The 24004-nt window shown below is 43.7% G+C and overlaps 1 protein-coding gene across 1 annotated transcript in view; it reads left to right on the top strand.

Moving 5' to 3' along the window:
* LOC144784224 (vomeronasal type-2 receptor 26-like) overlaps nucleotides 1–24004 on the top strand; it is a 104959-nt gene that overhangs the window by 36181 nt on the left and 44774 nt on the right. Inside the window, exon 3 of the mRNA XM_078662875.1 lies at nucleotides 16878–17001. Coding sequence (XP_078519001.1) covers nucleotides 16878–17001 — 124 coding nt within the window. The remainder of the gene's footprint in view (nucleotides 1–16877; nucleotides 17002–24004) is intronic.

The raw sequence follows: 24004 nt of genomic DNA, 5'->3' as shown, positions 1-24004 counted from the left end.
GTGGGCCCGGTTATACCTCCTTTGGCTGGGTGTGGAGGGGTTGAGGTAGGGAGTGAGGATGAATGAACGTAGGGCATATGCACTGTCTCCTAAAAGGGAAATGGGAATACATTACTCACATGCATACTTGTAATTCTCACTGCAATAGGTGTGGAAGGGGTCGCAGACTCTCTCTTACCTAGGAGGTATCCTTCGCCAAATTCCCCTGCTGACAGACGTGCATAGATGCCGCTGTTCTGAAATATATAGGAGTCGTGGGTACTTCCAGGGAATTTTGCAACAAGGTCTGTGATGGCATACTTTGCGTTGCAAATCACCTGGACGTTGATGGTGTGGCTTGACTTCCTATTGCGATAAATGTATTCTGTGGCAGCAGGGGGACAAATGGGGATGTGCGTGCCATCAATGCATCCGATGATATGGGGAAATCTTGCCATCTGGTAGAACTCTGATTTTGTTTGCACAAGTTCAGCATGGGTGGATGGAAAAGAAATGTAATGCTCCATCCTGTGCAACATGGCGTCAAGGAATTTGTGAAAAAACCTTGAGAGGCTTCTCTGGGTCACCCCTCCCACCGCAGCAACCACGCTCTGGTAGCTCCCTGACGCCAGCAGGTGGAGACTGCACAGCACCTGCACATGGGGTGGAATTGCATGTGCCCTTGGGGTAGTGTGCTCCAGCAGTGGGTGGAGGTCCCTGATAAGCTCCAAGATGGTGTCTGGAGCCAACCTGTACCTTTGTAGTATCTCTTCCTCTGTGAGCATGAACAGGGTCACCCTCTGCCTGTAGACCTGCTCCTGTCTCAGCCATTCCCTCTCTCCTTCCTCCCGTAGCCGTAGCCGTCTTGCTATGACATAAAATGCCGCCATTGTGCAAACTGAATTGCATTTTGGGTCCTTTTTTATAGGCTGCACCTGGTTACCACCTGATTTGAATCCATGGTAAATACCAACTCTTAAATACCGAATTTGAGCCAAATTCGGTATTTCAGAGCCTCCCTACATCTCAATGTTCAATTTTACCTATTCTTATTTACCGATCGGTAAATTTACCGATCGGTAAATATACCGATCGGTAAGTTTACCGATCGGAAATGTTACCGATCGGTAACTAAACCGATCGGTAAATTTACCGATCGGTAACATTACCGATCGGTAAATCTTCATAATCGGTATTTTACCGATCGGTAATTTTACCGAATAGGTAAATTTACCGATTCGGCCTATTTTCTATCACCTACATACCGAACGCTCAATACCGGTCGGTAACGGCCGAAAATCGGTATTTTCGGCCGTTACCCACCGGTATTTGGCTACCTACATCTGGCCCTAAATCTATTTGTTCTCTTCTGGCCCAGTGCTCTGAGCCCAGTCCAAACCAGTTCTGGGGGGGGCACTTTGCAAGTGTACAACAACCTCCATTTTCAGTGTAAGCCCTGGCTCCAGACACACCACAGGGGGGCAGAGCCATCAACGATTGAGGTCCGTGTCTGTTTTGTCCATGGAGTAGGAATTGAAAAGGAGCAGAGTAGTTTTATATATATATGTATGTTTATCATTTTTTGGGTGGAAAAGGTATGTGTAGTAAAGGCATATCTGTTTGAAATAAAAGACCTTCGTTGTCATGGCCTTTGTTGTTCTGACATACAGCCTTTGTGTAAATGCCTCAATGATTTTCTCATAGTAGCTAACAGTTGAAATAAAAGAAAATGAAAATTGGTAGGAAAAAATGTTAATTGTGACAACATTTTTATTCGTAACTTCTCCTCATGATGGCCGATTTACAAAAGCAATATGCTATTAAATCTGCTAGAGACTTCTGGTTGTGGGGATATTTAGGGTTTGTGGCTTTCCAAGAACTCAAGGAACCCATAGCCAATAACTTAGCTGCATCTTGCAATGTTTTTTCATTGTTTAATGAGTAAAGAGCAATTCACATGGTACAATTATAAAGAGTGAAAATAGGTATCAAGGAAACCTATATAATAACAGGTGAATTAGATGGCAATTCTCAAAACTTCTTCTTTCTTACACACTGGGTTACATTTGGAAGGCACAGATGCAGAGAAACATATTTTGTAATAGCACTTGTTCTACTATTCAATGTTCCCCTAAGTCTCCTAACACAAATGGTACCACACTTGTGTGGGTAGACCTAGTTTCTGCAATAAGAACGGCCCCAAAACACTACATGGGCATCACATATTTCCACTGAAAACTGACCCTTTTTTTACAATGCGGCTAGCTGTGGATTTTGGAACATAACATTAGCAGGCACCTAAGTAAACCCAGCAAATATGTGCATTTTTCAAAAGTAGATATCTGGAAAAATTTACAGTGGGGTGACTTGCATGTCTCTTACCAGGGTTTCTTACCCAGAAGTCCCCGCAAACCTCAAACTTTAACTAAAAAACACATTTTCATGAAATTTCTGTGATTGAATGTTATGGTTGTGTAGGCAGAAACTAATGTCCCACCACCTACCACTCCTCTAAGTCTCCCAATTAAAATGGTGCCCCACATCTGTGGATAGGGCTGGTGGAAAGGTGCCAACACATAACACAGACACATCAGATTTTTCCACTGAAAACAAACATATTTTTGCAAGTGGCAACCTGCACATTTTTAAAAACTAAACACTTGGGGAAATCCTGTTTGGGGTGACTTGCATACCTCTCACCAGTTTTACTTACTCACTCTTACCTTGCAAACCTCAAACTTTGACTAAAATTTCTGTGATTAAATGTTCTGAAATCGTCAGGAAGCAACCATTCCCCTACGTCTCCCTATAAATATGGTACCTCATGTCGGTAGAGTTAGTTCCTGGGACAGGAAAGGTTGCAAAATGCAACAAGCACACATCACATTTTTCCACTAAAAACGGATCTTTTTTTTTTGTAATGTGGCTGGCTGTGGATTTTAGGCCCTAGCTCAGCCAACACCTATGGAAACCTAGCAAACCCATACATTTTGCAAAAATGCTGATAAATCCTGATAAAAATGGTACCTCACTTGTTTTGCTAGGGCTAGTTCAGTCAGTCATAATACTTTATTCCGGTTTTTGTTCAAAACATAAGGGTACATATACGATAATAACACAAATAAAAAATACATTTGTTATAGGGACTTATCTGATAAAGTGCAAGAGTGTACTGTCTACATTACATACAAATCAAAAGATTAAGAAAATAAATTCATTGCAAGAATCCACTACTGATCCAAACATTTTCTCAGTTTAACACTTAATTTTAAAAATTCAGTAATTTGGAGAATACTATCACTGTGCAAAAGTTGTAAGTAAATTAACGCCGGTCTGATCTGAATAAAATTGAGTTTTTGGCCTAACCAGCAGATGATGAAAAAGATTCATCCTGAACCTTGTTAGTAGGAACTTTTCATGGGAGGTCAGGGAGCCCAATAAATATTGCTCGGTGGTTACAAACGTTTTCAACATGACAAATTTTCTCACACTTTGGGGTCCATTAGGATGGCGGGCGGACTTTGTCTGCCCGCCACCCTAACGGAGATCAGGACCGCCCGCCATAAGGGCGGGGGTCCCGTTCGGGGTATTAGGATGTGCCCGCCACAGTGGTGGGCACATCCTATATGTTTTACATTGTGGCGGGCGGTGGTCTCTGCACCGTCCGCCACAATGCAAAACATAAGTTGACGCATTTACATATGCAAAGCGGCAGGCACCGCGCGGTGCCCGCCGCTTTGCATATGTAAATGTAGGGGGGTACCAAAGGTACCCCCCATGTGCCCCCCCCCACAGTGGCGGCAACCTGGGGGCCCTGCAGGGGGCCCCCGCAGCAATCTTCGCCCGCCTTTCCGTGGCGGCATTGCCGCCACGGAAAGGCCCCTACATTGTGCCATCGTAATATGGCTGGCGGTGTCCATTGGACACCGCCACCATATTAATCTGTTACCGCCGCGGTCGCAAGGCGACCGCGGCGGTAAAGCGGCGGACGGTCTTTCCGTCCGCCGCTGTCCCCTCCACCATCCTAATCTGGCGGAGGGGAAAACGAGAGTGGTTGTCGGGAGGATTGCCTCCACCAGGGTGGCGGTGGCCACCGCCACCCTGGCGTAGACAACCCGCCCGACATCCTAATGGACGCCTTAGTTTCTGGAGCTCCACTCCTCCCCTCTGGATCTTCCTATCCATAAGGAAGGCCCCTTTGATTACCTCCAGATCTCCCTTGACAATCCGGCTTGGATGTTCAAACAAATCAGGACGCCCCAGCCTGGCAAAGATGGATTTCAAGTATTTTATCCAAAGGATTCCCAGTGCCTTGTCCTGGGACAAACAGTCCCTCACAATCAAATGTGTCAATGGAATATCCGGATTAAGCCACAGTTTTATCCAGCAAGTCAACGGGCGTAAGGAGAAAATGTCACATAAATGTTGCGTCCCCAATTCTTCGTGTACTGCAAGATTGGATGTACCTGCGGGGACACACAAGAGACGCTTCATGAAGGAATTTTCAGCAATCTGCAGCTGCTCACCACCGACATACCCCCATATTTCACTACCGTATGTAGCCGATGCCACGGATTTAGCGTTGTAAAGTTTCAACATGGCACCGGTAGGTTTTTTTCCCCAGTTTCGAGGCACAGTTAAAAATGGAGGCATTCACCCTGACCAATTCTCCTTTCTTTTTAGCGAGATGCGGACCCCAATTTAGTTTAGTATCAAAAAGAACCCCAAGATAGGAGAACGTTTTTGATATCGGGATTACCGCTTCATCAATTTTAAGTAAGAAATTCCTACTTGGTTGTTGCCCAACTTGCATGACAAATGATTTTGAGTTATTAATCATAAGGTCTCTATCTGTCATGAAGGTTTTAAAAGCATTTAATAAAACTTGGAGGCCCCTTTCAGTTCTAGATATTAAAACAGCATCATCTGCATATAAACGTACTGGAATTCCCCCATTGCCGACTCTAGGACAGTCAGCCGGTATCTTCTGCAAAACACTATCAAGATCATTGATGTAAAAATTAAAAAGGAAGGGGCCAAAATGCATCCTTGGCAAACACCCTTTCTAATTTTCAAAATTGTTCAAAATTGTTTGTTACGCTCAAGTCTTGAGAGTATCTGACATTAGCTCTGGTATTGCTGTGAAGATCTGTAAGAAAATCAACAATACCACTGTCCACCCCCTTCGCCCTCATGAACTGCCACAACTTCCCCCTGTTCACGCAGTCGAAAGCTGAGGACAAGTCCATGAAGGCGAGGTGGATGGTGCCCCTATGAGCCACTGTGTACTTGCTTAGGATTAAAAATAGGTTAAGGCATTGTGTTATTGTCGAGCGACCACTGCAGAATCCGTACTGGGAGATGGACATGATGTTGTTTTCCACCACCCAGTCTGAGAGTCTCTGCAGTAGTATCCTTCCAATTATTTTAACCATAGAGTCTATTAATGAAATAGGTCTGTAGCAGTGTGGACTAGACTTGTCACCCTTTTTGAAAACCGGGACAATCATGGAGACCCCCCATGATTGTGGGCAACCACTTTTCATTGCAGCGTTGAAGACAGACTCTAGTATAGGAGCCCAAAAGGTTTGTTCAGACTTAAATAAGTCAGGAGGGATCCCATCAGGACCGGGTGCTTTCTCGGCTGTTAAACCCATAATACCCTCAATGACTTCACCCCTATCAATACTAATCTGCTCCCCGGAAGTAAAAGGTGGTAGGTTCGAAGTTTCATCCATCAGGCAATAGTATAATTGCTTGAAGTGTGCTTCCCACTCCCCCTTTGGTATGTAACATTCTAAGCCATCACCAGGCTCATGAACCAGAAAAGGCTTTTTCATTACAGCCCAGAATCTGGAACTGCACCTTAAAACAGTGGGATCAAGGATCTCGTTCCAGGCCTCTTCCCTTAGGTATTCCTTACGTTTGGCAATAGTAGATATATATTCTTTTCGACAAAGTTGAACAGTGGCCTGTATTCTTGGTTTAGCTACTAGAGCCAGCCTAAGGTTACTTGGTGCTTTGGAACAGTCATGGTTAAACCACTTTGGTCCCACATTAACTAAATTTTTTGCTGGTACCGACAGCAGCTTAGAGACCTTATCCGAGAGTCCTTGGAACGCACTAAGTACCTTACTCAGCTGTACGCCTTCTTGAGTGCAGGTAGTGATTTCATCTACACAAATGACTTTAATGTCTTTATACAGCAGATCTGGGGTGATCTTGGACCATCTCACTCGGCGTCTCCCATCAGTTGTGGTCACCCTACCCTGAGTATGATTCGGCCCTTGTTTGGCTATCCACGGTCCCGACAAGTGCACAGTGAGTGGATTGGGGTCACTGAATTCACTGTCTTCTACAGTAAAAGAGTCCACAAAAGACTGCATTGATAATGAGATTAATATATAGTCAATGAAAGTTCCCCTCCCATGCCCCTTAAAAGTCGGGATCTCAAAACACTTAACAGGATCCATCAGTGCCATGGTCAGTGTCACATCCAGATCATTCAATAAGTCATTAAAAAGTTCCCCCTCAGTTGTATGTTCTAAATGTAAACCATTAGATCGTACACAGTTCAGATACAGAATACATTTAAAAAGGGGGTCGCCACAGGGGTGAACATTAAAGTCGCCCATAATCATAAGGTTATGAAGGCTCTGTTTCATTGACATGCTAATAAAAACATTTAGCGCAGATACATGACTAGATTCTGAGCGTGGATTAACAGAATTATAAAAATTAACCAAACCAGCTATGCAGTTTTCACCAGTTAAAATTAGACCGATAAATCCCTGGTTGGCAGATGGTACTCTACGTACTTTACAAGTCAATGCAACAGAAATGTACGTAACCATCCCCCCCCCCTAGGTCTTCCCCTGGTGGTTGCAATGGCGGGGACGTAAAAAATGCCTTGTACCCTTCTAAAAAATGATTGCATTCAATGGACCAGGTCTCCTGCAAACAAATTATATGATATTGTTTAATGTACCTAATCCAATTACAGTCCTGCACCTTAGCACCCAGACCCGCAATGTTCCAGGAAATTACATTGTTATGACTCCTCTTTACTCGTGTGGCTTCTATGCATCCCAAGTCAGTCGGTATCTCCCTACCCTGTTCCACAGAGTCCTCACGTCAATCACACGCCTCTAGGCCTGAAAGTAGGTCAAATCTATTTTGTGTCACAACATTGAACCCATTCCTACTGCCGTTATCAGGATTATTGAGTTGTGTTACTACAGGGGCAAGACAGTGAATAGGAGTGAATGGTCTACTTCTACTCGGATCAGGAGGCGCTTTAATGAGATGAGTGTAGAAGTAGCCGAGTGGTCGTACACATATACTATTCACATCATAGACTAAGGAGGCTGCTCTTAACAAGGCTGTTGCAACATGTTGCGGTTGTTTAAAATTAACAATAAGACAATCACCACTGCATGTCTTTCTAGACGGGCCAATCCAATTTACTCTTCTGGTGGACAGTATTTGCTCAGAGTAAGTAATTGGGAAGCCACATCTCTTGTTCAGCCATGACACTGTTTTATTTTTAAGTGACTCAGGAGATTCCTCATGGGGTTGAGCAGGATGATGATCAATAGGCGGGACATTGTTTAGAACGACCACATCGGGTGCACAGTCAGGGGGAAGATTAGTAAAGCGGCTTTTCCTTACCACTCTAAGACCCAATTTACCTTCTGGTACTGCTATAGACTGTTTGTTCTGACAACCTGTTATTGTTGGATCAGGCAGAGCAGTTTCAATTGCTGGTATTAGCTGGGTAGATTGATGTGGAGTACTTTTACTAGTACCCTGCCCCTCTCCAGCAGGACCCTTAGCGACAGCCTTAGTCAATTCAGCAGAGGCCAGATGTGTTGCTATCAAACTTCCTAGTCTGTTAACTTCTAGAGCAACAGTATACAATTTGAGAACTAGAGGTTTAATCATCTCTTCCATCTTAGCCTCTATCTTGGCTTCTATGGCACAAACTACTAAATCAAATTGTTCAGGGTTTATATTTACACTGGCTATGCTTTTTCTTTCCTGTGGGTCAATTCCACCAGAGGGGCTATTATGGGGTAGTTGGGTTGATTCTGCTCTTTTTTTACTACGATTCCCCCCACGTTTAGTTTGTAATTTCCTACAAGCCCTCACTGCTCTGGGGACTGGCGGGCACTGCTCCGTTGCCTCAATAGATGTGTCCAGGATGTCCTGATGAGGCTCAGAGTGAACCTGCGTTACAGTCATTACAGGTACCTGATTACCCAGATCAAAGCTATCATCCACTGGTAGTTCCAACAGTGGGATAGGAGTGACTGGGTGTAAAGCAGGGGGACTCCCCCGTCCTAGTGAGGCTCTCCGGTCATTATTGATTTTGTTGACCACTTTCACTAAGTTATTGTCTATTGTAGCCAGCCCAGATGCGGTTTTATCAGATTTAGATTTAGACATGATCAAATCATTCAAAAAATATTTAAATGTTTCAATAACAAAACAAACTTAAAACGGAAATTACCCTAATACAAGGGTTACAAACATATCTCCTAAGAAACTGACTGGACAGGGCCCTGCCCAAAGTCAAAAGTTAGAAATCTCACTTGGGGGATATGAATCCACAGCTGCAAAACCAGAATCTGTGGCCCAGCCCAGCCTCGTCCGGCACCGGACGGCCACAGACGGCCCCCCCTTTGTCAGGTCCTCGTCCGGCTCGTCCCGCGCGCGTCCAGCGGAGCGTGACCCGGATGTTGTTATAAAGTACCGGTGGGCGGGTGGGCGTGCCTCCGCACATGTTCAGTCACGCACGGACTCCTGGTTACTGGAGTCCTGTGCGGCGTGCGGTTTTGCCCCCACAGCAGGTGTTGGTCTCTGGCCCCTTAACGTAGAGCCCCTCCGGGGGCGACAGCAGCTCTGATTCCAGTAAGCTGAGGAAAGCGATGCGGGACCCGCACCAGCGTGTCCGGCGAGGTGTTTTCAATTGCGGGTGGGCGTGCCTCCGCACAGGTGCAGTCACGCACGGAGTCACTGGAGTCCCGTGTGGCGTGCCGGTTTTGCCCCCACGATTCAAAAAGGGGGGTGGTGATGGACAGAGTATCTGAATTAAGCAGGACACTCCTACCTAGTCAAAAGATCAGGGCTTGATCCATCACCGTTTTTTAGCTCACTGAACCATCCCAGTTCAGAACCTGGCTACATGCAAATTAGTCTGGCCATGGCCCAGTGCATCATGGGAACAGGGCAGACCAAACTACCAAGCCAATTCTTTACTGGGAAGGAAACAAGCTTCCGGGGACCGGTTTCAGGCATTGCAGCCGTCTTCGGCCCGGCTTGCTTGAATCCTGATGGTGCAATGAGCAAGGGACTCACATCTGAGTATACCCTTCCACACTTGATCTTTTGACTGGGTAGGAGTGATCTGCTTAATTCAGATGCTCTGTCCATCACCACCCCCTTTTTGAAATTATTTTGGCCACCAAGAGTGTGGAAGGGTATGCTCAGACATGAGTCCCTTGTTCGTATCTAAGTTGTTTACTGTTTGGGTTCTACTGTCTTTCAGGCACATTATACCACACTATTTTCGTGTTCCTTTGTATCATTTATATTTTATATTTTTTATTTTTCGTATTTTGTTTGTTGAGTGTTTATGTATTTTACTCTTGTAGTCCACTGTCTCTTTTTCTACTCTCTGGTACACACTTTCACCTGTCCGCTTTCTATGTTCATGTTACACTCGTTCGTGTATTTACTTCCTGGTTTCTCATTCGGCACTTCCGTCCGTCTGATTTACCCGCTTTGCGTGTAACTCGTGTCTTGACTCCGGTAAGCCTTGAACACTTTATACGTTTCACACGGGTGATTCTGCACAATAACTTTGTCTTTTTAATTCGGATATTATCCACATTTGTAGCGTTTCTCGACCTGCGTGCACCCTTGTTTTTTTTCGATGTTTCAACTTCTGGCACTGTCACCTTCCCATCTTCCGATAGATTTTCTCTTTATGCTTTTAAGGTATTCAAGATACCACACGCGTTTCCTTTGCATGTCTATTTTTTCACTATCGATTAATGACTATCACAAATCATCCTTGTTTGAGTGCTATGTATTTATTTCTACACGTTTTGGAGGTAGTTCCCCTTCCTGATACATTGTAAACTTTCTTTTATTTTTAGATTGCGACATGTCCGCTGACGAAGGGTTTTAGTCCCGAAATGCATAGGGACACTAATTATGCAATCGGATTCCTTCATACTTGAATCATGTACTATGGAGAAAAAATACTTTAACTCAGTCACTATGATGAAGTATGTGACTTTCTGAATAAATTGCACCTATGAACATTGATGCCACAGCATTATTCCATTTTTGAATCTGTAATTATCCATTGAACTTTGTTTGAAGAAGTCTTCTTCTCTCACCGGAGTGCCATAGGATACAGTGCAGGACGTCTTCTGCACTCCCTTATTTACCCTAATAAAAATGATAACATTTTAGTAGATTGATTTAAAGTCTGTTTTATTTCCATGTTCAAATGGCGGGAACTTATAAGTGTTTAAAATCTCTGTTAAATATAATCTCCAGGTGCTGACTTACTCTGTCTTTTTTAGGTCGAGCCTGAGTCAGCGCGCATGCGCTTCTCCGGAAATCTGCTGTTGTAGAGTATAGAAGAGAATCCCCGCCCACTCTCGCCCCATATTTGTCATTGGCTTCTGTATTTGTTCTTCGTAAATGCAGGCTTCTGATTAAGTAATGGTTTGTTAGTCCCTCCTTAGTACTGCCTTTTCTTCATTTGTATCCTCCCATGGCTACTGGCCCCTTTACTTGGGTTGTTACACAGTACGTGTTATTCAGTCTTGTAGGCAATATTTTCTTGATTGTTTTCTCTTCCTGCAGGCATGACTAGCTTTGCTTACATTCAGTGCCCCGCACCCTTGTTTTAACCTCCTGCTCTATTAGTTACCCGCCCTCCCTGGCCTCATTCCCGCCCTGCTTATCTCTTCACTTTTCCACTTTTCTCTCTCTTTGTTCTAAGGAAAAGCAAAAGTAATTACCCCAGCGCATCGGTTAACAAAGTGCTGCACCCTTTGTTACCGTGGTCTGGTGTTGGCTGGCCCAATGCTTGCACGCAATTAAGAGAAAAACTACACTTGCCTGTGCCAAAAACAGTGAAATAAGTGAATTTATTGCAGTGATCGCATGACGCTGTTCAAGCAGCGGGCAGAACTTTCTTGTTCGGTTGTTTATTTTAGAAACATAAATGTGTTAAATGCCTTCTGCTTTACCCTAAAGTGCATCCCTGTCTCAGGCAAGCAGAACAATGGAGGTGACATTGAGGCAGGCACTCCCTGCCTCCACTGTAAGGTTTTATTGCACCAGCTGCCAGAGTGCGAGGCTCACAGATACAAGGTTCCACTTTCACTTCTGCTTGCCGCCACCAAAAGCTTCACACAGTTATGGCTCCTACTGTGGCAGAAACAGAGCAGTTAGATCAGAACAGCACAGAAAAGTTGGGTCAATCTGAGAAATGGAATTGAGTCTCCAGTACCTATGTTATGTTATGTTATGTTATTTTTATTTGTACCGCGCACAGCTGCCCCAGCAAAGGGGCGTCCTGGCGCTTTGCAAAGGTAAACACAACACAGCATTAAAAAGCAGGTAAAAGAAAGAAGAGACACCGCGAAGGGACTAAAGAAATAAAAAGGTCTTAATGGCCCGTCTAAACTGAAGGAGCGCATCAATGGCCCGGATTTGCGGAGGTAGAGAATTCCACCAGCTCGCCGCCAGAACTCGGAAGGAGCGGCCACCAGCTCTGCTCAGCTTAAAACGCGGGACCACAGCTAAATTCTGGCCAAGTGATCTGAAAGTGCGGGAGGGGACGTAAGGAATCAACAGGTTCTCCAAAATTTGTGGGGATATACCCTTGAGGATCTTAAAAGCAAGGCAAAGAACCTTGAATCTAATCCTCTGCTGCACAGGGAGCCAGTGAAGAGAGCGCAGGGTGTTAGACACCGGGCACCGCCTAGGCAAATCTGTCACCAGTCGGGCCGCGACGTTTTGAACCTGCTGCAGTCGGGAAAGTTCTAACTGGTTAACCCCTGCCAGTAGTGAGCTGGCATAGTCCAACCTGGACAGCACTGATGCTTGGACCACCAGTTGTCTTGTGGGTGCGTCAAAGAACTTGAGGATGGGTCGGAGTCCTCTAATGATGCCATAGCAAAAAGATGCCACATTCTTGGTATGGCAGATGAAACTCAGAGAGGGATCAAGCGACACCCCCATGTTTTTTAACTCTGACGCTGGGAGGGGGGTCACACCCAAGTCCGATGGCCACCATTTGTCACCCCACAAAGCCACCTGTTTACCAACCACCATAATCTCCATCTTCTTGGAGTTTAACTGGAGACAGTTGGAATTCATCCAGTTAGCCACTTCCCGCAGACCATCACAGAACCTGGGAGCCTCCAGACCTGAGTCCCCACTCAGTGTGACCGCCAGCTGCGTGTCATCTGCATACGAGACCATAGTCAGGCCACACCGCTTTACGACCGCAGCCAGCGGTCTCAGATAAAGATTGAAAAGGGTGGGACTCAGCGATGATCCCTGTGGGACCCCCTGGTCTAATGGGTAAGATGGCGACTTGCCGGGCGGGAACGCCACCTGGAATGACCTATCTGTAAGAAAGGATCGAAACCAGCACAAGGCGAGGCCAGAGACGCCCATCTCCTCCAATTTCTGAAGCAGAATCCCGTGCGAGACCGTGTCGAAGACGGCACTGAGATCTAATAACAGTTGTGCCGCCGTTTGACCCGAATCCAGCACAGAACGCAGGTGCTCGACCATTGAGAGAAGGGCTGTCTCTGTGCTGTGACCCGCACGGAACCCGTTCTGAGTAGGGTCAAGAATGCTAGACATGTCTATGATAGACATCAGTTTGTGTCAGCAACAGCCTAGGCAACAGAAGAGTGGAAACTAAATATAAAAAGATAGTGCATTGAATAATGGTGTACACAAAATGTGTGTAATACCAATACAATCGTACACAAATGTGTGGTGAGTTAAGGGAAGGAGGATATACCGCTTCGCGGCCGGATGCCTGCTTTCACCTTGTAGATACCCTGCCGGGGTATCTCACAGGGGAATACCAGGACGGGTTCCCTAAGCAAGCGCTTAGATACCGTGTCGGTGATTTGCGCTATATAAATACATGTACATATATAAATACATGTACATTCTTCAAGCGGGGACTGTGCTCACCTCTTAGTCAATAGCTATTCTGGTGTGCAGATGATAGGGTGCACAATTTATCAATCTATTTTGCAAATTTACACTTATTTGACATAAATTAGCTTTTACAAATGCAGAAACAGTTCTGCACATTTAAACACAGCACGGGGTAGGATGTCACACACCCGCCTCCACTCTACATTGTCAGCAGAAGAGGCCTCGCCTGGGATAACAGGGGCAAAGAAACACATGAATCGCAAATATCTGGATTTTCTGTCTAGTAACTGGTCAAATACCGAGAAAATGCTCAAAAGTTTGACAAGTATGCATATCATGATGTTATTACACTCACAGTGTACATATCATAATACTACTACACTCACACTATTGATAACAATAACATTATTTTTAATAATTGTCAGCTCTATTGTTATTATTAGTTCTACTGCTTTTTGTGCAATTGTTGTGAATGATATAAACAAGAATGAGGATGTGGCATAAGGTCTGGAGCGGTCGACATTCCAGCTGGGAACTAGGAATCTCGGCAGGGACACTCAACATCCTGTGATTCTTGGCAAATCACGTAATCTCCCTGTGCCTAGAAATGAATGTGTCCATCTGTAACGCAACTGGTGCTCATGTAAAGTGCTCTGATCTTTGGGTCGAGCTCATGCTACATAAAATTCAAATACATAATATTAACTTTATATAAGACGCTAAATGATCTTTGGGCGCCTAGATAACACAAACTGTTACTAGCACAGTCGGCTCCCGCCCTCAGCCTGGTTGAAATTCTGCATCTGCCTTGCTTAGTCCTCATGTCAGCACCGAGCTCATTGTGTTCTCTCTGAGGCCTAGGACTTATGGGAACTCAGTCTAGATGGTTCTACATTACTAGGTGTGAAGTGCTTAAAAGTGACACAAGATAAGAACCTTACATGTAGGCTACACTTTGTAAACAAGAGAGGACCCTGGAACTGCTCTGGAGCTTTAGATTATCTAAAGCTGGGAGTGGAGTCTCGACACTAAAGGAAATCCAGTAGATTTATGACAATCCGGAGTCTATGTTTTTAGGCTTATGAGGGTGGCGCAGAATAGATTTCTCGCCTGATGTGATACTGTGCGTAATATGATCTATGTTACAAGATGATGCTGAGTGTAGTGTTTGCCAGTAGTTACTGGTTGTGGCATGCTTATAATATATTCCTACTTGTACTATTGTTACTTGTGGACACTATCACGAGTGTCTTGTGGGCTTCTTAACAAAAGGGTTGATCCCATTTTAAACAAAGTTCTATGATGTTTGGTGGGCTTCTGCCAACCATGAAAGTATTGATTTGCCCTTACAGGGGTGGAGGGATAGAATACAAACAAAAAGCCCCAAAGGGGAGCGACCCTTGCCCATGGGGTCACTTCCCACCATAATTGCAAAAATTATATCCCTGGGGTCTAGTTGGTACTGATTCCCCCGGGGGCGGGGGAAGGGGGGGAGGGGGGGGTAAATCAGCGGAAAAAGAAAGGCCTAACTATCCCGTGGGGGAGCTGAAACATAGTCATAACATTAGCCCCTAAGGAGAGTGACTCCTGCCCAAGGGACCACTACTCCAACAAAAAAGAAACTCCCATTGGCCTGGTAGATTCAATTTCTTGCTCCACAATCACAGTCCCATCCGCAACCATAGAGCAGACATGCGCTACAGACAGTCACGGCAGGAAAGGAAAAACTCTCTCCTTTCCCCCTATGTGGGTCTGCTTAGTAAACTCCTCTCTCCCGAGAAGGACTTATCTAAAAGGAGTCCTCTCTCTAATCCATGCATGCACTAACATCATCGGAATGCTGAAGGAGGATGTAAGTGCTGCTGATACCCCCAATGAGGGCATGTCATGGGGTGGCATGGGGGTACCCCCAGTGTTCTCCATATGGGTGGGTGCCCGGACAGCCTGGATTTCTCCCCAGCACACATGCACTGTGGCAGCGGATGGCTCCAGACCTTTGGGAGATCCCCTTCATCTCTCTTCTCCCTCCAAGGACTTGTTAGGTGACTGTAACATACACAAATTAAATTGTAAAACTACTTCTACAGGTTCATCCAACATTTAATTAAGATTTTAATTATTTTTGGAATTCACAAATACTTTCAGAGTAATCCAGAAAGTGATTGTCGCACTACTGTTAATATCAATGTAGAAATCCCAATCTTTGAATGAGAAATTGTGCACATACATTCATCAGAAAAACCCTGAGGAAGTGAAGCTTACTTGCTCACTTTTTCATTTTCTCTACGCAAAAAAATATTTTTCCGAGGGCAAAAACACTTTTTTGCATTTTCACCAATTTTGGGGTTGTTTCCTTCACATTCACACTTTGCAAATGGATTTCCACCTGCCCTTGACCGATGTGTATCTCCACCATTTACCAGGTTGTTATGGATCAGCAAAATCTTGTCAACCCCTTCAAACAAGAATGTTTACTCAGAAGAAACTCTAATTTCTAAAGTATGTTTACACTTCATAAGGGTTTGAATATGTAAACTACACCTACACATTCAAATAGGTCTGTGAATTGACAGCCCTGTTCCTCCTCCTTTGGATGCTCCGTCTCTTAGTAGTGTCTTTTAACCTGTTGTCCTCAGACCGCCTGGCTGTGTAATAATATGGCATGTCTCCCCATGAAGACTCTGACTCTGTTATATTAAGTGCCCTTAAATATGTCCTCTCTGTTTCACTGATGTTATCTCATCTGCCCCACACCTCTTCCTTTCTGGATCTCTCACACTAACATTATCACGTCTTCCCAGGCTCTCTGGACAATGGATACCTCACACTGAGTTATCACATCTTCCTCACACCTCATTCTCTCAGGACCCTCACACTGATAGTATCACATCTGCCCTGCATCTCTCACTACCTGGATCCCTCACACTGATAGTATCACATCTGCCCTGTATCTCTCTCTACCCGGATCCCTCACACTGATGCTATCACATCTGCCCTGCTTCTCTCTCTACCTGGATCCCTCACACTGATGCTATCACATCTGCCCTGTATCTCTCTCTACCTGGATCCCTCACACTGATGCTATCACATCTGCCCTGTATCTCTCTCTACCTGGATCCCTCACACTGATGCTATCACATCTGCCCTGCTTCTCTCTCTACCTGGATCCCTCACACTGATGCTATCACATCTGCCCCGCATCTCTCTCTACCTGGATCCCTCACACTGATGCTATCACATCTGCCCTGCTTCTCTCTCTACCTGGATCCCTCACACTGATGCTATCACATCTGCCCTGCATCTCTCTCTACCTGGATCCCTCACACTGATAGTATCACATCTGCTCTGCATCTCTTCCTTCCGTAAACCCTTGCACTGATACCACCACAGATGCCATTCATCTCGTCTTCTCTGGAATCCACTCACTAATATTATCACATCTGCCCTGCATCTCCTCCTCCCTGGATCCCTCACACTGATGCAATTACATGCTCTCACATCGTTCACTCCCTGAATCCCTCCCACTGAACCTTTGACATCAGCCCCTTATTTCTTTCTTCTCTGATCTCTCACATGACAAACTATACAAATTCTTTCTCAGTCCGCAGGATGTGTGATAATGTTGCATGTCCCCTTTGTTTCTTCCCCTGTTGATGTCTCACACATCTCCATCTCTTCCTCCCCAGATCCCAACCTCTGTGTGCAGTGAGAGTTGTCCTCCAGGATACAGGAAGGTCCCTCTAGAAGGGAAACCTGTCTGTTGCTATGCCTGCGCCCTCTGCTCAGAAGGAGAAATTACTAACACGAGTGGTAGGTGATAAAGCATTGCGTGACAACCAATGATCCTTTTCAAAGACCTAAATGAGAAGATGTTCAATTTCCTCATGAGTGTTAGTTATCTTGGCAAATAGCCCTCTTCATTTAAATATTTACTTTACATATGTTCACCATGTCAGTCACATGGAAATAAAGTTATTACAACAGATGATAATATAATTTAAGGATCCGCCAAACCTAGAATTAGTCCATGGTCATCAATAAGCCACACCTTTCTTTCTTTTATTTCCTCTCCATTCTCCCAACCCAATGATGGCTTTGAGGTGCTGTGACTGGTACAGTGGCACTAGGTGCCAATGTCAAGGAAGTGCCCTCTGCATGGCAGACTGAACTGAGATAAGAGGATCCTGCAGAGATCTTTGTGTGAGCAGCATTTTCAGGTGGTATTTAAACTAGAATGACAACTGTGGTGGTAAATGCACTTGAGGGAGGATATTAGATTTGTCTATCACAGTTTTGACTCATGATATAGAAGCATAGAGGGTTAATGTTCCTGCTGCAATGCACAACATGTAACATGCAGATCACAGATTAGTATTTTATGTCGATAGCTTACTGGGTTATCGCTTTTATCATATAGATCCTTCTGTACTTGGAGTTTAAAAGTGACAATCCTTCAGATATAACCCATTGAGCTATGAACTGGCCTCAACATCTTGCATGCAAATAAAAAGGCAGATGTTTAGATCATTATTGTTTTTCTTCTCAATCTTTTGTTATTCCAACATTGCTAAAAAGGCATCCTTTGGGGAGCAATGCAATTTTATTAGCTTGAATCCTCGATCATGTGTTACATTTATGGCCAGGTTTACAAAGACTTCGTGCCTGGTTTGCTTCAGAAAAGTGATGCAAACCTGGTGCAAAGTATTTTTGGGGGGCTTACCATGGGCGGCAAATTGACCTTCCCATGCACTCACCCATAGATTTTGATTTCCATTTACTAACGTTGGTATGAAGGGATTGAAATAAATAAATCACGCATCAATGAGACAGACATAAAGTTTGAAGAAGCATTTATTTTCTCCAAACCTTTCAAACTTGGCATAGGTTCTGCACAGTACAACTCACATACAAAGTGGTAAAGGGTTGCACTTTGTCAAATATAGAATTTTGTGCTGGAAGGGCACCCTTACAGTATAAAACCTAAGCTTGAAATCACCTGCACTCCTGATAGAGATCGTAGGTCACCCGACCAATAATTTCACCATATAGTTTTCGGGCCCATAAAATTTAATTAATCATATACATTAATCGGATGACCTCACAATTCTACCACCAGTAACCCTAATTCCTTCCTATTGTTCCTAGTGTACCCGACTTACCATCCTCCGTTACGGGTACCTATGACCATGATAGATCAGGGAGCTAGCTGTAAAAGAAAGGCAGGCAAAATGCAAATACCAACTTTAATCTCTTAATTTGTATTCATTGAAAATGACCACGGACAACTGAGAAGTTTTAAAAGTTGTATCTAGAATTCGTTTTCTGAGAGCATTAGGCTTACAGTTAAAAGGCAATCAATAATCAGGATAACGAAAACCATATAACCATAAAGGAACAAGGTAAGGGCAATCATTTAGGCTTTCTGAATAATAGTTAGACAGGGAACATGCTAAGTAGATTGAAATGCAAGATTGGATATCTATAAATGGGCAAACCTATGCACATATAAGATTACACTATTTGGATATACTTCATGAGTGAGTTTCTAGAAAAACCCTATACAACCTATAGGAAGGGTAGAAAGTGGAACACGCTATAGTTCTAGCATTATTACTTAAAAATTCAGAATTTAGAGAAATTATAAACCATATCAATAATTCAAAAACAGTTTGAGAAATTGTGCTCTAAAAGGTGGGGCAACATAGGAACATGCTATGGTAAATATAGACTTTGGGCCCGATTCACAGAACTAACTTAAGACAAAATCCTAAACTTACTACTTTTGGTATTCACAGAAGTTAGGATTTTGTCTTAAGTTTGTCTTAAGACAGACTTAGGACAAAATCCTAACTTAAGTCTGTCTTAAGTCTGTCTTAAGTCTGTCTTAAGACAAACTTAAGACAAAATCCTAACTTTTGTGAATACCATAAGTAGTAAGTTTAGGATTTTGTCTTAAGTTAGTTCTGTGAATCGGGCCCAGTGATTCTTCATATAGTAGATTGCGGAAAGCATGGAAAATTTAAGGTATGCAAAGGTATGTCTTTATTGAAGCAAAGACAGAAAAATAGAAAGGTGCAGTTTTAGAGTTTCGCTCTTATAATTACCTAGACTGGTGTGAAAACCAACCCTGGCCACGGGTCAGTCAAGGACAGGAAAACCCTCAAGGAAGGATAACCATCAATGGGACAGCAGGTGCAGAATGGACACCCCAGGACAGGACAGGAAACCCAGATTAGGATCAGGACAGGACCACCAGGACGCGACCAGCACCCGTAGTTTGGAAGCAACGCCTGCGCTCCACCCTCTCTGCAGATATCAGTCAGAACCCCGATTGGGTTAGCGAACTCCCCAGCAAAGTGCTCCGCCAGCACTTTAAGTTTTAGTAAAACCTTTAAAAGTCTATGGTCAAATTCGGACAGAGTGCTCCGCAGCACCTCTGTATCAAGTCACCTATTGAGTGCGATGGGTCAGTGACAGGTCAGCTATTCAGACAAGTCGGACAATTTCTCTAGCTGAACCCAGGCTAGTTATACTGTTTTCGGGTCAGTGTACCACCCCTCAATGTTGCAAAGTGTCAGAATCCCCAATTTCGATTGGTCCTAAAGTAGGATAGGTTAACACACCAATCAGAACAGACTACTGTAAGCCTAAATTTACATTCTAGGGATCCGCCTAGCAAGTTTGGGGTTCCCACGGAAAAGTAGCACAGAATACAATAAAACATTACAAATGTTACAAATAGAGAACAAATTCTGCTCCATCCTCCTGGGTCAGAGGTGGCTTTCGCAGGAGCATCTTGACTGTGGCTGCCAGCTGGCTGAGTTCCACTGCTCAAGGCTACATCTCTCCCTGGCTGCACGATTCTGCGCAGAAGGGACCTTCAAAATGGTTCTTGTCTCATTTAGACCCCCCAGTTATCGCGGTACATGAAAAGTAAGCGAAAACAAATTAAAACATAGAAATAAATGAATGAACTACATCTTATATGTGGGTACTTTATATTTCGCCTTATAAAAATATACTATGCAAGTATATATTAGTGCAATACACAATAACACGAGAGCATCTGCACGAGCTTCACCACGTTAATATGATGAGTAGCCATCTTAACTGCATTACGCATGCGCACCCTTTCCCTCCAAGACTCCAACAACGTCACGTCACGTGAGTATGACTAACGCATGCGCAGAAGCAAATTTCAAAGCAGCGGCCATCTTTAGGAACAAGAGTTAATGGGATTAGTAAAACACATAGGCAAGCATCACTAAGATACACGCACATTCAAAAATAAATTAAATTAGTAAAACGAACAATTCGGATTACCGGGTTATAACAGATTAGAGGTTCATGACTCGAGCAAGTTGCGTAATATGCAAATTCTTGCTCTATCAATCCCCTCTTTGATGATATTTACTATCATCACAAACAAATGGAACCAGATGCCAACTTCTCTCATACTTTGTACATCTCAATCTCTTCCAACAGGCGATTCATTTTCTCTTTTACTTCCTTATCAGGGTGAGAATTTTTCACCTTTTTGTAAATCTGATTATTCAAGTCCTCCAATTCAAGTTCATCCACACTTCGTTCACACCTCTTCTATTCACAGTGTATTTCTTCGGGTGTTTGCGACATTTGCAACAAATGAATATTAGGAAAATGATGAAGCCTATTACTCCAATTGGCATCAGTACCTTTAGCAATAAACTTTTACCTAAATTAGCAAACCAATGACCTACATTGGAGAGACCATCAACAAGCCTCTTCCAGGCACTATCAACCTCGAGTGGTTTGGGTTCCTTTTCCAAATTAGTAATGTTTTTCACATATCTTTTGATCTGTACACTTTTGTCCGGTATGTAAGTGCAACAATGTTGCGCCTTCAGCATCCGGCAGACTCCGCCCTCTTTTGCTAATAAGGTGTCAAGAGCAAGTCTGTCCTGCAAAACCATTGATCTGATCGCAACCATTTCGGTATTGACCAATAGAAATCCATGAGCTGTGTCAGTAGACAGCACATCCACTATTGTGGATAATTTGCAAATTCTGTGTGTGTTCAGAACCACTCCCACTCCAGGTATCAGTGCACTAAAAATACTACCCATTATTTAACCTACGCTTTCTCTTTTACTACGCACTAAGCCATTAGTGTTTTCATTGCTTCTAGCAATTTCATTCACATGGTATATTTTCGGGAAGACAATGCCAAAGTAGCAGCTTCCATACCAGTGATCCGGCAATTTGAAATAAGCCTTGTTCCCACATATATAATAAATTCCGGGAAACACAGGTTCTGACCCATTTTTGAAACCCCAACCTCCAATTACCTTGTAATTATGTTCACATTGACTGGAACCAATGAAAATGTTATTATAATAACTAGTCTTCTCGCGGTGAAGACAGAGTTTCCCTTTCTTTTCGAAATCCAGCAACAAGGCAGGACCAGCCCCACCATTTGAGGTGCTTTCCATGTTTTCAGCCCATTTAGGAGTTTTCTGTCTCTTGTCATTAGCCTTTCTTTGGAAACTCTCCCTTCTTTTCTCTGCCATGTTTAGAAACATTTTCTCTTGTTCATGTAATGAACAGGTCAAGTTGTCTCTGTGTGCTTCATTTAAATCTATGGTACCTATAGTCAGAAAGTATTCACCCATATAACGTGTAACATCACTTTTAGTGTGTACAGGATTCAGATTTCCACGTATAGGGAGTTCAGAAAATATCACGTCTGCGTTAGAGTAGTAGTACTGTAACGGTCCTCTTTTGTAAAATAAGCTTGCTAAAATACTACAGGAAATTCCATAAGTCAGGGGTAGGTGATGATAAGTCACGCCTTCAGCCACAGAAGTAGGTAGCTTCATACAAACATAGCAGTCTTCTATTTTCATTGTTTCTACATAATGCACTAACAGGTTTGCGAAAACATTTAACTGAGTCTGGTTTTTAACTCCGTGGTAATGTAGTCCTTCCTCATCTGATGCTTCTAAGTCTCTCTTTGTTTGTCTGAGTGCTTTTTCACGTCTTTCTACACTTCGTGTTGTCAGTTCTTCAGTGTCAGTAGTCACAGTCTGTGTAGAGTTAATGTCAGTACTTTTGCTTATCATAAAAGGAATGAAAACTGTTAGTCCTATCCATATTATTATCACTATAGCTATACTACATATGCATACCTTGCAACATGTTTTGCAACAATTGCGTTTAGGCCTTCCATTCACTATTGAATCAGACATTGTGCTCAGAAGAAGTTTTCAACCCCTCTTTGTAACTTTACACAGGTAGCTTACTCTGCGTAATTTCAGGTGAGTTCGTCTTCTTCGGCAGATAGATCAGCAATCTGTTCTTCGTCACTTTTGTCAGTTATATCAAGATCCTCAAACTCTTCTAAAATTAGGTATGTCCATTCAGGATCTTGGTATTTCTCGTTCAGCCTTTTTATTCGATCACTCCTTCTTTTGGAGCTTTCTCCAGCTTGCCCTGTAATTCGTGGACTTTTCCTTCTTTCTGCAAGTTTTTCCTCTACTGTTTTTATTCTCAGTCTCAATTTCTTAATATATCCTGATTCAATATTTTTCTTTTTCTTGAGTCTTTTAGCTGGCACTGTAATTTGGCTTTCTTCTAATGTTCTTTTGTTTTCATTTACTTGTGGCACTTCTGCTTCTGTCTCTTCCCTTCCTGTCTGACTAGTCCCAGGTCTTGTATCTATTTCTTCTGCCTGGTTACTAAGCTGGCCTGGTTCAGGTGAATTTTGATTTTGGCTTTCGAATGTCTCTGTTTCTGTGTCCTGAACACGTTCTTCTAGTACTATCTGATCCTGTTCAAACACTTCGATCCCTTGATTTTCTTCTGCTCGGACTTTTGGACTAGCTCTAGTCTGTCCCTTTTCAATTTCAGGAGTTTGTGGAGGTGTGTTGATCACTTGCTCTGCCCCTGTCTGACCTTCCTCTTCGTCCTCAGATTTGACGTGAATCTCAATGATCTGAGGGTCTTCGCCTGTGCCTATCTCGTCCTCTCTATTCCACTCTCTATCTTCGTAGTTTCGCTCTCTTGTTCTGATTGGGTCTTCAGTAAGGTCGATTATTGGTATCCAATTATCTTGACTGGTGCTCGGTTGTTCGTCTTCAGCTACTTCAGGACCAACGTTTGCAGACCCCTCAGCTGGACAACCTTCAGCGCCCTTTTCCTCGTCTGGAGTCACCTTCTTTGTATGGCTGGCATGGATCCACTTGGGAACGCCTGCACACTTCACCGCTGTTGTGGTCACCAGTATGATTTGGCGTTTTTCTCCCCACCTCGGTGCAAGGCAACTCGAACGAGTATGTTTCTTGATTCTGACCCAGTCACCAGGGACCAATTTGTGAACTGGAGTCGTTGGATTGGCAACGGCGTCTTCCCCAATCTGGCGAGAGATAGAACGCACTTGGTCACCTAGTTGCTTGCAGTACTCAAGTACCAAATCATCAGAAATGCTTAACAGTTTGTATCCTGGTACCCATGCTTGTCTCATCACTCTTCCCATCAGGATCTCATGGGGACTCAGGCCTGTTTTTTGGTCTGGAAAACTTCTGAGTCCCATCAGAACAAGAGCTAAGGCATTTACCCAGTTCATGCCAGTAGAGTCACACATTTTTGCTAATCTCGTTTTGATCGTGCCATTTATTTGCTCCACTATTCCAGAAGCCTCTGGACGATATGCACAGTGCAGCTTTTGTGTGATTCCAAATGCTTTACAGAGCTGATCGATCACTGCACTCTGAAAATGTTTGCCTCTATCTGATTCAATAGTGACTGGAATTCCGAACCTAGGTATCAATTCTCT

The sequence above is a fragment of the Lissotriton helveticus genome, chromosome 10 (assembly GCF_964261635.1).
Source record: "Lissotriton helveticus chromosome 10, aLisHel1.1, whole genome shotgun sequence".
NCBI lineage: Eukaryota > Metazoa > Chordata > Amphibia > Caudata > Salamandridae > Lissotriton > Lissotriton helveticus.
Note: the sequence above shows the minus strand (reverse complement) of the source record. Positions and strands in the feature narration are given on the sequence as shown.